Source organism: Haliotis asinina, chromosome 13, assembly GCF_037392515.1.
Source record: "Haliotis asinina isolate JCU_RB_2024 chromosome 13, JCU_Hal_asi_v2, whole genome shotgun sequence".
Classification (NCBI taxonomy): Eukaryota; Metazoa; Mollusca; class Gastropoda; order Lepetellida; family Haliotidae; genus Haliotis; species Haliotis asinina.
Window position 1 is genome coordinate 32,257,365 of NC_090292.1, and position 18,718 is coordinate 32,276,082.

At 37.1% G+C, this 18,718-nt stretch overlaps 1 protein-coding gene across 2 annotated transcripts in view; it reads right to left on the reverse strand.

The window, feature by feature from the left end:
* Positions 1–18,718, reverse strand: part of LOC137259999 (ras-related protein Rab-27A-like) — a 70,962-nt gene that overhangs the window by 23,437 nt on the left and 28,807 nt on the right. The window contains exon 1 of one of the 2 annotated variants that reach the window (XM_067797679.1): positions 5,943–6,037. The exons of the other annotated variant lie outside the window; for it this stretch is intronic. Coding sequence (XP_067653780.1) covers positions 5,943–5,982 — 40 coding nt within the window. The 5' untranslated portion in view covers positions 5,983–6,037. Of the gene's footprint in view, positions 1–5,942; positions 6,038–18,718 lie in introns of those variants that run through there. 2 annotated transcript variants of the gene reach the window in all.

An 18,718-nucleotide genomic window follows, 5' to 3' on the forward strand; every position in this document is an offset into this window, starting at 1 on the left:
TAAGACAATTTAGATGGCCTTACCGGTTTTTACAGTCAGTAAGGCCATTCTTACATCCCTTTAGAACCAAAGATAGCACAATGGTTATCATAATATATAATTCTCACTTCATACTGGAACAGCATATGATGTCAATGGTCTATCTTGGATGAACAAGCCTGACTATTTGGGTCTGTGACGTATTCATAACTATGACAATGACGTAACTATGACAATGACGTAACTATGACAATGCCATAAACCGGTTTCACAAACAAAAGTTGCCAGCAAGGTGATGCAAATTATCAAATGAAACTTAAAAAGTATTATACCATGAATCAAGAAAAAACTAAAGTCTGACTGGTTGTTCGGAAAAATCAGACGGCATCAACTTTCCACTGACGCTCATGTGAATTTACTATTTTTTTAGGCCGTTTCACATCATAAAACCTTATTGTGAGAACTTTTTCCGTTTGACCTCAATGATGGATAATAACAACTCCATGGGTTTTGACACAGACTTTAGAATATTCCATATAGGCAACTTGAATTTTTTGGATTGAGCATGCGTCTGATTTCACAGCGCTTCACTGCGCATGTATATAACAACATGACTAATATCAGCACAACAGACATGATGGAAATGCTGATAAAAACATTTATTAAAACTCGAAAAATACAATTAGATCATTTTTTTCTCCACAATTATAAAGGAACTTCACCATCATATTACCTTCTATTTATTAAAATATTCAAACTCAATTACAACACACAGTCCCAAACATAAACAACATCGAACATGTATCAAATAAATCAGATTCCCTGTAAAAATACCCCCATTTCTATACAAAATGTGAAGGAAGTAAAATGTCAGTATACATGGTGGTGAAACATTTAAATGAAACCTCAAGCTATGCATTTGGTTCCAATTGATATTTAGTCACCATCAATTCAGTAAAGCATGGCTCTGATTTTCAAACACATTAGGCTTATCTTATAAATGAAAGTGAAGGTCATAGATTAAGATGAAGTTAAATGTCAACAAAAAATTTAAATGTGCCAAAAATAGTAATAAAGAAAGTCCTTAGGAAAAAACACTTGAAAACATTCTTTAAAAGTCTTTGAAGAAAATCCAGAGAAGGATTCTAGATGTATCTCACTGACAAACTTAACATGCTGGTAAAAATCTTCAAATTTACACTGTGACCTGGAAAATTAAGCGAATGTCAGCTAAATTGACTTAGGACTTGCACATTCCCTAGATAAAGCTTATGAAGAAAATCCAGAGAACAGTTCTGAAGAAATCTTGCTGACAAGTCAAAATGTATAAGCCCCCTTGTGACCTTGAAATGAAGGTCAAGGTCACCAAACCTGACTGGACCTTTCACAAACTGTGCTGACCTAGATACCAAGTACTAAAAGAATCTAGAAAGCGGTTCTTGAGATATTCCAATCCATATGTATGCCTGGAGCCTAATACCAAATCTCTTGCTTAGTGCTAAAATGTGCGCGGGAATAATGAAAAACTATTCCACTTTTTGCACCTATTGTATGGTAAGAGTCTGCAAATATTAAAACCTATTCCAACAATAATAACAATAGTAACAATTTTTCTAACAACAACTCTATTACAGACTATTTTTAACTCTTACTGAAAGAGCAATACGTGCGATCACTATTAAACACCACTGATTCTTTATAACCATCTTTGACCCAAGACTGCAAAAAGGATAGACCTCTTGCAAACAAAACTAATCTCAGCCCTACGACAGTTTAAGTCAATATTGATATATTCATTGTTAACATTTAATATATGGAGTTGTATTACCAGCCATTATTACATGTTTACCAATTCCATTCACAAACGAATAAGCTCCAATTAAGTAAATATGATACTACAGATAAAGTAACCTTCTGGTACAATCTCTTGAGATATTTTTACTAACCTACCACATCTGTCCCAGATACAATCTGCATGTGCAATGATTCAACCAGCTTTGTGATTTCTGAGCGGACAAGTGATAAGCAACATGTGGAGGAGATCAGCTACTTGTTCATTCATCTGGTATCTGGGTACTGTATACCTTAGCATTTCAAAAAGGGGAAGTGGCGTAGCATTATGGTTAAAGTGTTTGCTCAACACACCAAAGGCCCGGGTTCGACTTAATACATGATTAAAATCTATGATGGCTATTTCTGGTGCCAATGCTGTAATACTGCCTAAATATTTTGCTAAATTCTGGAAAACTGGAAAACTGGAAAATTTAGAATTGTTACAGGAACTCAAATCTAGTATTGGCACTGTTTTGGTCTAGATTCTTGGGCATTATAGTGACTGAATAAGTTTAGTTTAGTAAATAATCAAATCTGAACCAGACAATCCAGTGGTCAACAGCATGCACATCAATCTGTGCAAAGGGGAACCGATGACATGTGTCAACCAAGTCAGCGAGCCTGACCACCTGATCCCGTTAGTCACCTCTTACGACAAGCATAGTCGCCTTTTGTGGCAAGCATGGGTTGCTGACAGCATATTATACCCTAGGGGTCCAAGGATATCATACCAAAATATGGCAGATGTTATTTAATTTGTCTCACAGTCCTTGGAACACATTATATTCCTTTAATACCCAGCCCCCTCTGCAACAGTAAAGCCTGAATCAATGAGAACCAGAATACATTCAGCAGGAACTCTTTGCCCATACAGTTTTGATTCGCATTTTGGCGGTCATTTCAAAACAAAACTCAAAGTGTGACAAAAATTAACTAACAAAGCTAGTTAGATCAGATAATTAACTACTCGCGCGTAAAACTTAACTAACTCACTCACTCACTGTATATCTACAACAACTGAACTGTCATAATGCCATTTATTACTCGCCCGTTGCAGATACTGCAGTGTAATATTTTTACGGCAATATTGCACTAGTGTAATACCGCTTGACGTGTGACGTCAAAATGGTTTAAAGTTGTGATGTCACAATGCTAATGCTGATGTCGCAATTTTATTAGACCTTGCTTGACTCGCGGAAAGCTGAGAGTCCTCACACTGTAGGGATTTTCACAGCAGTTTCTGTCAATTTATGTTGTTGAGTAATAAACAGCATACTAAACTTGCTTCCGTTAAATATCATTTTTATTAAACTCGTTAAAGATTCAGTATCAAACTCGCTTTCGCTCGTGTGATACCAAATCATTAACTCATTTAATAAAAATGGTATTACACGGAAGGTCGTTTAGTTTCCTCTATGTACATTGCAGCTGAAACTAGTTTATATTCAACTTCACCATATCTGCTTGTATAGTTGTTTTTCGTATTTGAAAAGTCACATTTATGGATCAAACTAACTTCTAAATGCCTTTGAAACAACTCATATTTATGGATGTTTTAAATAAAAAATCAAAGTGTCCAAACTAATCAGTCTCAAAGTCCCTGAAACATGCTATCTTCCCTACAGCCAAGCCCTATATGCAGTTCATTTCTCCAGGTCCTGGATCTCTGGTCTCCCTGGGGCGCCTTATCAAATTATATGGGTTTATATCTTACTATCAAAATTATATACATTCAGGGACTAAGCCTTAGTCATGTCAACCGTCAAGACAATCATCAAACAATGTTAGTCAGATCAGTTAATCAACATAGCATTAAAAAAACTAGTTACGTTCCGTCTAACAACATCAGTTCATGTAGCCATGTTTCGTACTAGAAAAGTCACACCACTGAATATTCAGAGAGCGTCCATACTCCAATCCCCGAGCCATAACGCCTGGCAGACTATTAATCTCAGGAGTTGATCTTTAACTATGAGTAGACAGCAAAAGTGGTTTCAATTCTGAGCAGCAATCACTCGAGGATACTTCCTTCTGCAGTGTTTAGACTCGATGCTGTTGTAACACTTGCATCGTGGCCTGCAGCTATCACCATTCAGTCATGATTAAGGAGAGGATGAACTCTCATTTGCGAGGATCTTCACGTGACTGGAACCCAGTGACAATCAGTTATTGGTTATATGGGGCCACTTAGCAGGGACCTTGTTTGTGTTGCTGCCTGAAACTGAAGCTGCAAATCAGGGAATTTCTGTGAACAGACAGTTAATTCCGATTGCAGAATTGGGAAAAACTCTTTCAACACTGTAAAGAGGGTTGTCTAGCGTTTCACCCTGAAAGACAGAATGCTTCAGCCGAGGGCTAAACGGAATCATGTGATGAGGAGGAGAGTTTTGATTGGCCTTAACATTTTTTGGAAAGATTTTTGTGGTTTAGAAGACAATGACCAGTATGAACACAGTAGTAAGGAATCATTCTTCCCTGAAACTGAACATCTCATCATCCACACAATCATCAAGTGTGATATTTCATATGTCAAATATTTTTTTTCTTTTTCACTTGTTTCAAGGAACTGTCAACCTGAATTCCACATTGTGACTAAAAATGGTAAATTCTGAAAAATCTTTTTACATCCCGCTGAGTGTTAATTTCGTATTTTATGGGGGGGGAAGGGGCCCCATATAACCAATAAGAGACATGTCACTGATCCAAAATTCAAAACAGCTTGAGTTGCCTGTGGTCGAACGTACATGTCAGATGACCTTCAGATAAAATTGTTAAAATATTTGTAACATGAGCAAAAAGTATGTGTGTTAATATTTTGTGTAGGTAAATCAAATTGACAATGGCACGTTGTTTACTTCCTTGTTCCTAAATCAATCATGCCTTCACAATCCTTCTGATTGGTTGACCGAAATATCATACTGGCAGTTATGCGATGCATTGTAAGAAGCCTTTGTCTGTTGAAAAACTATAAAGATCATGTAAATCATGTATGACAAGTGTTCATACTCTATGCTGAATTTTGTTGTTACATAGTTGGAAAAGAGACGAGTGCTGCTTTACACAACAAGTTATATAACAACAGAGCACTTGTATGGTGCCTCTCCAAGCTAAATTGCCCGGTCACGGTACATAAAATGTGAAAAAAGTCAACAAAAAGCTTCTTGGCAGAGATGAGTTTTCAAGAGACTTCTGAATCTGGGATACACAGAGCAGGAACAGGTGTAGTGTGACAGATCATTCAACTCTTCCAATGATAATGATAATATATTTTCAGAACATCTAATATTCACTTCACAGATGCTCAGTGGTTCTGTTACAAGTGATTAAGTGAGTCTAGTTTTATGCTGCTTTTAGCAAAGTTCCAGCAATTTCAAGGTAGGACACCAGAAATGTGATTTAAACATTGTAGGACAATGAACCCAAGTCTTCAGTGAGACGAGCTAACCCTTTAATCACTAGGCTATCCCACCATTTTGCTTTTATAAAGGTTAAATGTTGTAAAGATTGTCCAATACAAAGACATATGGCTAAGAAAATCAAAACACTGTCAACACAGAGAGAATAGAATGTAGTAGACCAATGATTGAAGAAATCTATAGTTCATATCAATAATCCCAAAAACTTTCCCTGAATAATAATTGGTCAGTTGCTTATGGGTGTGAAAGATGTAGGCTGGGACAGATGGGCAGTCTAATGGTTAAAGCATTTGGTTCTCACACCGAGGATCCAGGTTCAAGTCCCCCTTGGTACAATGTTATATGCCATTTTCTTGTGTCCCCAGCAATGATATTGCTAGAATATTGCTAAAAGGCATTAAACATTACTCTCTAACCATAGGTGAGCTACATTAGCTTGTGCTGGTGGGTACCCCAAACAGAGCAATGGAAGACACAGAACACTGCCTGGACTTATCAAACATACATCAGAACAAAGGATCAGACATGATACAAGTCTCCGAAAACAATCTCCCATAAAGAGCCAGCGATAACAAGTAACAACAAGCCCCAGTCAGACAACGATTGGCCTGTCACGAATATGTGACAATCCCCCACCTACCAGACACATGTCTACTTGCAGCTGGTAACACAATACAATTCCTGGCACAAATACCAACATAATCCAGTATTTACCACGATCCATCCAGATAGATGCTCCTCCAAACGTCCTCATAACTGCAGCAGACGCAGCTTATATGACCACCATGTTAGAAGATTTGACATTTCACAAATTGTCCAATTACGCTTCTCGAGCAGCAACATATGGTCCTTGAATAAACATGGCTGAACCTTGTTGTTTCCATCCTCTTTGCATTGTGGATATATGATACGAAATGAAATATTCCATCGTAGATCAAAGAAGTGATGTAACATATGCATTGTCATTATGGGTTTTTTAGTGGGATGATCTGCATACTATTTAATTAATTCCAATGAAGCAGGAGAGGGATCAAGGTCCATGGTCTGATGCTGGCATTAATGAGTGTGCTTAAAGTTAAAAGTTGCATTTGAATTTTTCAGCCATATTGGAGTGCCAGATGATTGATCATTCTTGCTTGTCTCTTTTAAAGGATCAAAACACTGTTTTCACTGAGTTTCAATGAGTGTGTTTAAAATCAAAGTTGAATATGTATATTTTCAGCTATATTCAAAACTAGAAATGTGAACATTGTTGCTCATGTATTTTAAAGGATCAAAATGCTGCCTCTGAATTTAAGTAATCATCTTCTTAATTGTGTTTTAAAGGATCAAAATGCTGCCTCTGAATTTAAGTAATCATCTTCTTAATTGTGTTTTAAGTGTGCTTTAACCACAAGGCCACCATTTTGATTTTATCTTCATTGCAGTTTTCAACAGTAACATGTTTTATTTGAGATTACATGTTCCATGAAAACCACAGACTTTGGTCCCGTTTTTTTTGTTGAGTCCCATCTAAATATGAACCAACATTGTCCTAGGAAACCCCAAATTTCCAGCACACAAAGTCAGCAATCTAACCCATTCAGCCATCAGCACTCTACCCAAAATGGCAGCACGATAACTGGTAGTCCAGATAACATGCTTCACTACCAAGTTGAGTAAATTGGCACAGTCCCCATTAGTAAGTGGATTGATAGTAATTTGTTTGTTCAAACTCGCAATGCCAAAGTTGTAACATCAATAAGCAATGAAGGAGTAGTAGTGTGCTCCTAAGGCAACCAGTTCTTAACTCTTCGTCAAATCGCCTTTCAAATGACACCCAACACCCCTATCCATTCTCAAAATTTATAAGCATGATTTTTTAAAGCATTTTTATGTACAAAATTGCTGACACCCCCTACAAAATGTGTTAGTTGATTATCTTAACATTTTGAGTTTTGTTAAAAATTACCATAAAAATGACTTTTCCAATGCAATACATAACTACATAGGCAAATATGGTTCAGGTGGAATGTCATTAGGTTTTAATTGCAAAGTCTTAACCTGGGGAAACCTAGACTTGCTTCATTTATAGCACTGCAGGGAGGGCTGGGTATTACCTAAAATAATGTATTCTACAGGCTGTGAAACAGATTAACGAAAATCTGCCATCATTTGGTAAGATAGCCTAAAAATATAAAGCAGAATGGTGCCAACCTTTAGCCTCGAGTTTCTAAAAATGTCACTTACAATTCTGAATTTTCCAGTATTCTAGAATTTTAGAATTTACCACAGTAAAACATTCTATAAAGTCAAATTTGGACAATATTGTCTCCAATCTACAAGCCAAGGGAATGCTAGATATATGCTAAGAAAGCTAGGAGCTGAATAACAGACTTTACAGTTTCTGAACTCAAGCTCTAGACATCAGATGGCAAACATGTCTGCTGCATGAAGATTCAACTCTCCCAGATGTGATTTTGTCAGCTGAGCACAATAATTAGGCAGTTATTGTAAAGACTTCTAAAGTTTGGTACAGTACTAATTATCTCACTTTAATGAGTCTGAATTGGAGCAGACAAAGTGCAAACAGAACCTATTTGGCTTTAAATAGCTCAAATCATAGTCTTTCATTATAAACAGATTGTACTCATCTCCTGTCATCTCCACAAGTACGATTGTTGCAGAATGTTTTCTTTTAAGGAACAATAGTTTCAGACAATGTGACAAGAAAACCCTAAAAATGAACAGAAGGTAGGTAGACTCAAACAACTGTGGTAAACAATGGTACACTAATGTTCATTTTCTTGAACATTAACACAGGCCTAGACCCATACATAACAATGATATTAACATAGTCCATTTATCATGAACATTTTTAATGCATGCTTGATTATTATTACCCTGGATAACCCAAGCTGCCTGTGAGGTGATGGAAAGGTAACATGACTCATCCCACCGGGTATCCATTCACTGCTGGGTGAACAGAGGCAATTATGAACAAATTCACTTGCCTAAACTGAGAGCACAAGTGTCATATGCTTTGTTGTCAGGCAAGTATCATGAAATAGTTCATACCAAAATTCATTATTAATTATAACCAGTACAAGCAATACATTAGCATTCAGATATTAGGAAAATATAAATACAGAATATTAGTTTCATCATGTACCAGTAATAGCTTACAGAAAGACTCCAGTAAATAGTAGCAAAACTCTTCCCACAGACATACTATTGAAAAAGGTATGTCATGACTACACAATATAACAGATGTTCTACATAAATACTAGCCTGAGGTATATTAGAACCTCACTGTAAACCATCCAGAAAGACAAGGGTTCATTCGTAACTATTCGTGTCACTCCGGCAAACCGGATGGTGTCTCATGTCCCTCTCATAGTCATGTTTACGACTGGGTCCTGTGTATGTGCCAACGGGCATGGAGATGAAAGCAGTCTAGTACTATTACCAAGGAAAGATAACTCTGAATTTCCAAACATGGCTCTTGGAATATCCTACATTCCCTGGGCAAAACAGCAATGTGGTCATTCTCTTTGCAAATATGTTTCAGTGTTGAAAATTGTTCATCCATTAGCTAAAAGTTTAAGTTTAAATTGTGCTTTGTATGGTTTAATGAAGTTTCAAAGTTCAATGGTTATGCCATTTTCATGTTTTGAAATGCCTTTTACTACACACAATTTGATTGGTTTGCCACGATTCTTGGCAATAAGGGCGTACAAGAGGGGTAAGAGTCTTCTTGTAGGTCACGGAAAGAGACAAGTAGTTACGAATGACAAGGGTTATGTCTAATAAACTACTTTGATGAGGTAAACATGCCACCACCTTACAAGAATGACATTAAGCAATCACCATAAGCATCCAAGCATACCGTCAATGTGCCAATAAGATTAATGCCACTTGGAATAGGATTAAAAGGTTACATACTCTCCCTGTCTGGTCATTGAAGTTGTTCTGGTAGGACAGCCACCCCCATTTTGTTTATTCTGTATTGTTTATTCTGTCAGGAGTCAAGCTGCCAAACACACTCACCCATCTAAGGACTTTTAGAGTTTAAAGTTGCTTAATTCAACTGATTTGTAACCTGAGTTCTATGTACAAGACCATAAACCACCACAAAAATGCAGGCTCCCACACATTCACCCACCCAATCAGGCACACATTAACTTGATGCATATATATATGCAATATAAGTTTACAATGTGCAGTTTGTGAGCAGGTGGGTGATTGTGTTTTACAGATGTTTCTTAGATTCCATACGAAGTGACTAAGTGACAGTGTTATATGTACACTGTGTATCATATATTAAACCATATATATATATATAGGAGAACAGAATATGCTTGACGATGATAAGCTGACATTATTGCTCGGCACATACATGAATTAACTGAAAAATTCTGATTCTGATACACAGTGTACATAGGAGCAGTTTGAATCGGTTTTCATTGGATGTGAAATTTGTACAATTTCTAAATGAAACAAAATACAAGAGAAAAACAGGTATTTTTTTTCTTTATACTAATCTGCATTAGTGACCAGAACAGGAAAATTTGAAAAAATGATGGGCAATTTTTTCATGATTGCTCGTTAGTAACCAACCATCATTTGTGATATTTCAACCAGTTCTCCACACTACTACCTTGTGAGGTCACTGACAGTTGTGGCACATCTCGACACATTTACATGAACTGATGAACAACAAAATGGCCGACATGATACACATGGCACAGGAGACTTCCAAAGTTGTTAACGAACCTGTCACCTTTAGTGACCTCAAATGGGAGTTATCACTGATCAGTTGTCAAGTCACTGATTCTAAAGATCCGTCAAACAGATACTGGGGGAAATTACTGAAAATTGTCACTGTTAGTCAAGGCCTTAATATAATTGACAGTTTGGATGGGGGTTTCTTCAACTTGTTCATGAGGATGGATTGTAGAGATAATCGTAAACAGGCATGAACCAGACTTTGGTTTTTAAAATATGTGTTAAAACACTGAGGACAAAAATAAATGGCCTCTACAATCAGAGTGACTGAGTTTAGTTTTACGCTGCATCCAGAAATATTTCTGCTATATGGATGCGATCTGTAAATAATTGAGTCTGGACCAAACAATACCATGATCAACAGCATGAGCATCAATCTACGCAGTTGGGAACCGATGACGTGTCAACCAAGTCAGCGACTCTGACCATCTGATCCTGTTAGTCGCCTCTTACGACAAGCATATGTCACTATTGTGGCAAGCATGGGTGGCTGAAGACCTATTCTATTACCCAGAGCTTCATGGGTCCTCAACAATCAGAATCAACCCTTCTGTTGGTTCCATGTTAGCTGCTTCCTCAGGAACATGAAAGTGGTCCAGTAATCACTTCAAGAAACATGGGGTGAAAAACGGATTAACATCCAAACGTGTTGTTTGAATGTTCATTCTGAAGACTCGAGTCTTGCGGCCATGTGACCTACTTCTTGTCAAACGATGAACATGTATGGTGTGTAAAAATCACACTAAACTGTTATCAGTGACCATCAGTTCACAACAGTGAGAGTGAAAGCAACCTCTCAGATGTTAATTCCCACTGTACCACAGCATGAATTATTGATGACTCAGCAAAGTCAATGTGCTTCCTGAATCATGTTTTAAAAGGAAGTTTCAATATTATGTCCAAAATTACACCTTTTTTTAAAACTCTGTATCCAAGAAACATATCTGCCATTCTGCCATTGACTGTTGAATGCCACTGAATATTTTTTATCAGATTATATTCAAAGGATGGAGACTGAAAACTGATAATACTTACATCAACAGCTGGACAGAACGTAATATTTTTCAAAAACAATGACTCTGAAAAGAACTGAAATAAATAATTTGATCATATACAACATGTGGTATTTTCCTTTTTTTTTCTTTTTGCTGTCTGTGTGGTCAAAATGTGAAAAATATGAAATGATACATTCACACAACTTGCTCCACTGACCCACTCCCCGAATATACATGATAAGTCCCCTTCATTTCATTTTTAATACTGCTAATATGGCACACTTTAAGTAACACAAGGTCAGAAGCAGGAATTGTCCAAAAATGCAATGAGTATTACAGTACTTACACAGTATATTCATAGTGGAAGCTGTCTAAATTGGCACACTGAAGAAATAATCCGGTATAGACAGCATGCCTGATTGTAGAGCAACTACCTACCACTAGAACTGAACCAGTTTTGTCAGTCTTGCATTACATTGCTGTATCACATGGTTCTCTTGATTGCTGCACACATGGACTCAGGTGAATGATAACATTGAATTGACAGCTGCCAGATTGTAAGAGCTTGTAAATGATGAGAAATGTACTAGCCAAGGACAGGACTGAGACTTTACGCAGGTGCTGACAACTTGCCAGATAGGACAGCTGCCGGTTTTGACAGCTTCTGCTGTACTTACTTTAGCAGAATTTTAATCCCCCATTGTTTGTTATTATTTCTATTTGACAATGGCATACCAAGCAATGGGTTGCTGACGACTAATTCAGAGACAGATATTAACAGGCTGTTTCAATAATGCAGGAAGCTACTAACAGCCAACAGTTTTTCAGAGATGGTGGTATTATTAAGAACACTCACGCTTTTATTGTTTGATAAGGAGATTTGCAATGTGAAGCCATGAATGTTTTATTGACAAGAACTTCTACATTGCTTGCATCAGTGTTTCAGTTCTACTTCAAGCCCCGTCATCTAAGTGCCACGAGAGAGTTTAAGAACTGATAGCTGGTTTCATGTATATATTTGAAACGTGATTTATAGTGGTGGTCCAATTAACTGAAATAATCGAAGATTAATCGTACGGACTAATCAACAATCAATTAGTCATGTTTTCTCATAATCGAACACACAATTTTGAAACACCTGTTTGCATTAACAATATTTACCACAAGGTTGGTTTTGCCTGTTACTTACCTAGCATGAAAATAGGCTTGTTCCAAGTCAGGATTAAATTTATCTTAAAGACTAAGGAAATTTACGTATTACTTATGATCAATTCTAAACATGTGGTCTTGGAATTTTGCCATTCAAACGCTCAAGGTGGACCTCAAAAACATCTTGGAAGAGCAGATGACTGTTTTGCCTGAAGAATATAATCATGTTACCATTTCTTGTTTAGCTAATCAGAATTGGCAAATTTATTTTTGTCCTCTACCTTGGTGCCCTTTTAACTAATTTCTGATTTTTTCATGTCCTAACTGCAAGGACCAGTGAAATGAATCCTTGAATCAATTACTGATCTTGCTAAATGTAGTTTTGCCTTAGGGGTTGTTTCTAAAGGTCAGACATGTCGCAAATAACAACTGATAATACTTTAGTTCAAAACTTATAGATTTTCTATACTTACTCAGATTTAAACTAAAAGTGTCACAGATAGGAAACTTTTCAACTGATATATGGATATGTTACGGTACACATCAATCGCTGGTATGCTTGTACCATGGCACGGTATGTATTGCAGTACTAGGCATCCACTTTGGTCTGTTTCGGGTTCACTTTATGACAACATTCTCTAGAAATGAAATGCATTCACTGTAATAGAATAATTCAATTTCTGTATATATTAGATAAGTTCTGAAAAGGTCATTAACATGATGGCACAAAAAATAAATATTTTTTGGTATACCACACCGAAGGCAAAATACTGTGGTTCTGATATATACCGTGGTATACTATTTCACCTCTATCATTGATACAATGAATTTTTCTGTGTTTTCAGATGAAGAATGATCTTTGTAGACCTGCACTTGACCTTTCTCATGCCATGAGATAAAATCATCCATTAAATCTTCATGACTCTAACTTCCAACTGATCTGCCATCTCATGGTGTGTATTTACCAAGAGTAACACGTTAATCTTAATAAAAGTCAAATGTTTCCGCTGCAGGGAAATATTGAAATGTTATTAACATCCATGACTGAGAGATACAGTAAAACAAAATCAACATTTAAAATGTACTAATACATCAACATTGAGGATTTAAGAAGATATTTAAGGAGAGAAGATTTAAACCGATTTTGCAGTGTGCACAATAGCAAAAACAATTGAGTTACTTGCTAGAAAAAGGCAATCTCTTGGCATTATTTTCTATGGACTTTGCTGCACTAAACAAATCAAATCTGACAAGGTTCCAGCTTCAAATTAAAGAAGAGTCAATGACCTTTTTCTGACTGATGTCTGCTTACAGTAATCTATACTGATATGGGTTATGTCGTGTTGGCCTCAAATGTTATTCTGCAGTTGCCCTACTGCAACAAAGTGTACTGACTCTGCTAAAAAGACCTTGGTTTATCCCTAATATTGACCACAACCAACAAGAACCACCTTAAATAGTTTTTGGTATGACACATTTGGGAAAGAAACCTGACTTTCAATTCGCAGTGCAAGCAGACGGTCAATCCGCTAGACCACGATTAGAGCCCCAAGTGAATAATCATGATAACACCCCATATTCCCATGCTTCCACAAAAAAGGGAGATAACTGAGATACTCTTCACCATACGAAAACAGTTATTGTTGACCTTATTCGCTGATTAGGTCGTGCGAAAATCTCTTAACACACAACTGGTGATAACAACGAACTGTCGCCACCTGCCAACAACAGAAGGCAGCTTCCAGCTCTGGTAGTGATCAGAACATTAACTTGCGGTACTGCACACTGGTTATAGTTTGAATACAGCTTCGGGGGTCAAAACACATTCACTAGACCCTTTAATCAAGGCAGTTGCTACATTAGGATCAGCCAGTAATATTCTGATAGAGGAGCTGTGATTGTATTTTTAAATAATCCCTGTTCCAAAAATACATGAGGACAATGATTCACCTTCTGCTGGTGTGATAAGAATTACTTTTTGGCATGCTGGAGAGAATGAGTGAGTGAGTTTGGTTTTACACTGCTTTTGGCAATATTCCAACAATAACAAAACAGGGAGATCAGAAACAGGCTTCACACATTGTACCCATGTGGGGAATCAAACTTAGGTGTTTGGCATGGCAAGTGAACGCTCTCATCACTGGGCTACCCTTCTGCCCTTGTCATGCTAGAGGTGAGATGAAGAAACATTTTCTTGTCTTTTCTTTCAAACGTGGTCATATAACAGAATATTAGGTGGTTCAGTGAATAAGGTGTGTGTGACTGTGACTGAATGAGTGTGTGTGTGTGTGTGTGTGTGTGTGTGTGTGTGTGTGTGTGTGTGTGTGTGTGTGTATTTGAGTGAGTGGATGGGTGAATGAGTGTGTTTGAGTGTGTATGAATGGATGTGTGACTGACAAATTATGTACATTCTGTTATTGCATTCTGTAGTGTTGTGATTCATGCAAAAAAAACCCATTAGCACACAGAAGAAAGGTTAAAACTCAAAAATCGTTATTTCATCAACAAACACAAAATATCCTCCTATTCTTGAAACTAAAGCAACCTTCAATTTTTGCCTCGAATAGCTGCAACACTGCCGGTACGGCGTTAAGTAATATTCACTCACTCAACCTTCAATCTAACATTTTATTGAATAATATTGGAAAATGTGATCCAATTATCTCCCTAAACCATATTAATTGATAGTCAAACAAGGACAACAAACTTACAATGATAATGTAATTAAGCTTCGCACACTATCATTAACAATCATGGCGACCCTTTCCTCTGCAGTGAATCATTTATGTACACTAACTACCCATTAATCTTGATTCAGCTTGTCAGTATTCATGGGTTAGCCTGACTTTCAGATTCAGGTTTCGCTGATATTCAACACACGCTGATTAACTCTCCTCCCCCTCCGCAACCCTTCATTTCAAAGACAACCACTGAAAATAAATCTGCAAACATTTAAGCCAGGAAATCACGAATGCAAAGTGAATTCAATCATTCTAGAACCACCACAACACTAATCTCAACACCTGCACCACATCTGTATAAATCAACCGAACAAACAACACCAAACTGAAGTGTTACCATAGAAGCTATATTCCTTAACAGCTTGCACATTTCCCATGATGCTCAGCAACCAATATGGCTGCCCCAATCACCTCCCATATTCCTTAAATTGATGCTGAGCTGCCAAATGATGAGGAAGTTTAGAGATGGAAATAATTATCTCGGAGGCCCTGTCTGGGATGAACGAGTAAACCTCATTTGACAATACACACATTTTGATCAGATGGTCTCATAGGGAAGCTACTGGTATGTACAGAAGGCCTCATGTTTCGGATCAGTTCCTTTTGCACTTGACATCTGCCCTAGCGATTATGAGGCAATGATGCCTCCCCGGAAATTAATTACAAGGTAGTGTTTCGTCTATGTTGTCTGTCACTGAATCTGAAGTGGACTGTCAATAACATTGTGATGTTATTTGCTCTATATAGCTGCAGGCAAAACCATTCCATGCAAAGACATTTGGCTGCGGAAGATCTCTTGGAGTGAGACGAAAGGTCTACTCATTTAACTAGGAAAATATTCAGTCTCAAGACTGATGTGTCTTTCTGCTAGATTCACATGTTTAGATGGGTTCATTAGCTGAAGGTGAAAATGAAGAGATACGTTAAATGGAAATCAAAGATGTAGGCAAAAACCTAAGTTTTGATTGACATGAGAAGAAAATAGTTTGATTTTTTGTTTGTCTGTTTCTTTTCATCAAACCTTCAGTTTAATTTTGGTTTGACTGTCACATTCTATGAATTTGTTCACCATTAGCTGATAATTTCAGTCACGGGGCTCTCTAATTTAATCCATATTATCCAGGAGTATTGGAAACACTGAAACAAACTTTGTGTTGAGTGAGTTTCATCTTACACTGCACTCAGCAATATTCCAGCTGCATGTGAGTGGCCTGTAAATAATTGAGTCTGCACAAGAGAATCCAGTGATCAACAACATGAGCATAATTCTAGGCATTTGGGACATGACGACATGTGTCCATCAAGTCCATGAGTCTGATCACCCGCATCCCGCTAGTCGCCTTGTATGACAAGTATGGGTTACTGAAGACAAATTTTAACTCAAATTTTCATGCCTTGACTTTGTTTCAAGGACATAGTTGTTGGAACAATAATGAATTCATTTCAGGTAGTTTCTCATAAATTGAAACATGATGGAAAAACATCAAACATATATTTGCAACCGTTGGACTGACAGCTGCACATTTAGATCTAAATACAAATAAGCATTGTCAGATCTGCCAGTACCCTAGCTTTTCCTTCAAAACACAGTAAGTTTACCTCCTTGTTCTTCCTTCAAAACACAGTAAGTTTCCCTCCTAGCTCTTCCTTCAAAACACAGTAAGTTCACCTCCTAAGTGAAGGTCTGGATAAGAATTGGTCTTGAGCAAACCAAACGTTGTCAAAAACTGCTCCCAAATTACAGCATTATTTATTTAACAAGAGGTGGATGACTGAATCAGGTGGTTAGGCTTGCTGACTTTGGTCACCATGTAATGGTATCACACTTGCGTAGATTGATGCATGCTCATGATGTTGATCACTGGATTGTCTGGTCTAGTCTCGATGTTACAGCTGGGATATTGCTGAGTTCAGAATAGTCAAACCAATTAAGTCAAACCATCTCAAGAATGGTGTTGGAGGATCTCGAGACGTGTTGCAGGATTACTGCAATAATAACCCAGATTTTCACTAGAAGATTGGGACACAGCTTACTAATAACCACACCAAACACTATTAGTGACAAGGAATCTGTTGCAAACGGTATATAATCTGCTGGAACACTGAGGTAATTACTCTCAGAGACTGATCCAAGTTAGTGTAACCATGGTAACACAAAACAACATTAGAAAAAGATGTAATTTACCTGGGTCTTTTTCTTTCTTTACATGTTCTTAGTTGTTTGTTTAATGCCACATTCAGTACATTATAGAATATGGACAAGACAATCCAGTGATTGATAGTCTTTTCTTTCAGTTTGTTTTTTGTCTTAAGAATCGGAAACCAAATCCACTATCAATTATTGGAGGATTTGTGAATAATTATCGATTATAACTGAAATATATATGTATTTAATGTAATCACCAATTTTAAGGCTTTTCCCTCGATAGATACTAATGTTTTTTATAATTAATATCATCATGTATTGAAATGCACACATGCATCAAAGACAATGCAGTTGCAATAAAACAATAAAATTGGTAGAAATTTTACAATGGATATAGTTTTACGCTGTTGAGCACATTAGTTCGTGAAGATTCATCAAATTTGATGGTTAGTTTACTTCATTCAGTTGTGTTATATTAAAACAACAAAATTCTGATCAATTGAAAATATGTTTTTTCAACCGGAATAATATTTAATCCTTCTTTTGACCAATTTTCAATCATCTGAACACCACTAGTTGTTTGTTTTGTGCCACATTAATAAAAATGCCATTCATATGGTGGTCCATATTTTAGTGGGTGAGTATGGTTATATATGGCTTCTAGCATTATCCCATCAATATCATGGCAGGGGACTCCAGAAATGGACTTTACACATTGTACCCATGTGCTGACTTGAACCCAAGTTTTCAGCACGACCAGCTGACACACTGTCCATGACAATTGATTGCTTTAATTACAACACTAGCTCAAAGTGAGGAAGAGATTAAAAGACAGCATGATGCCACAATGAGATAACGTGTATATGACACACCTACAGCAGACCCTAACTGCCAGATACAACAATTCTAAACACATATTTTAACATTTGGTGGTATTCTTCAAATGTTTTCAGTCAAATATGTAGGAATTAAGTCATGTAAAACACAGCTTGTTACTCATCAAATCAACTTTTTAGACTCCAGGTACTGCCAACAAATTGAAATCAATGTCTGCTGTGACTTGCATGAAAATATTTTACAAAATGTTTTAGTCAAATATGCAGAAATTACGTGTAGTTGTAACTCCCAAGCTTTCTGGGATTGTCGACAAACTGCCCATGCCATGATGCGCATTGAGACAAATGCATCACAACCGTGTCATAATTAAACTTCATGCACAAAGGAAATTAAATCAAGATGGCAGGCTGACAAATGTGACGCTGAATGTGGATAAATGATTGCTTATTGATTCAGAAAACCAGCCAATCCATACTGATTGTTGGTTTCAGTAATTGGTTATTGATTGGCTGGCTAGCAGACGTTCTAATCCGAGTTAACTATCTGACTAGATAGATTGTTGTTATCATGCAGTAGCGTCCTGACTGGTCATCAGGGGTTCATCAGGCTTCAGGCTACAACGATTGTAGCCCCGTACATTAACTCAACACCTGCTCTCAGTGTAGCACTCTGATCACCTTATGGGGCAGGGCATTTACTCAGGGCAACAAGAATCGTAGCTTCCATATCTTAACTCTCAAGACTTGCTTTGACCATAGAACAGATCATGTTATGGAATGGGGCTCTGGCTTCAGGCTAGATGACTAGCTCCCATATCTTAACTCAAGACTTGCAGACATCATCTTGTGCTACAGC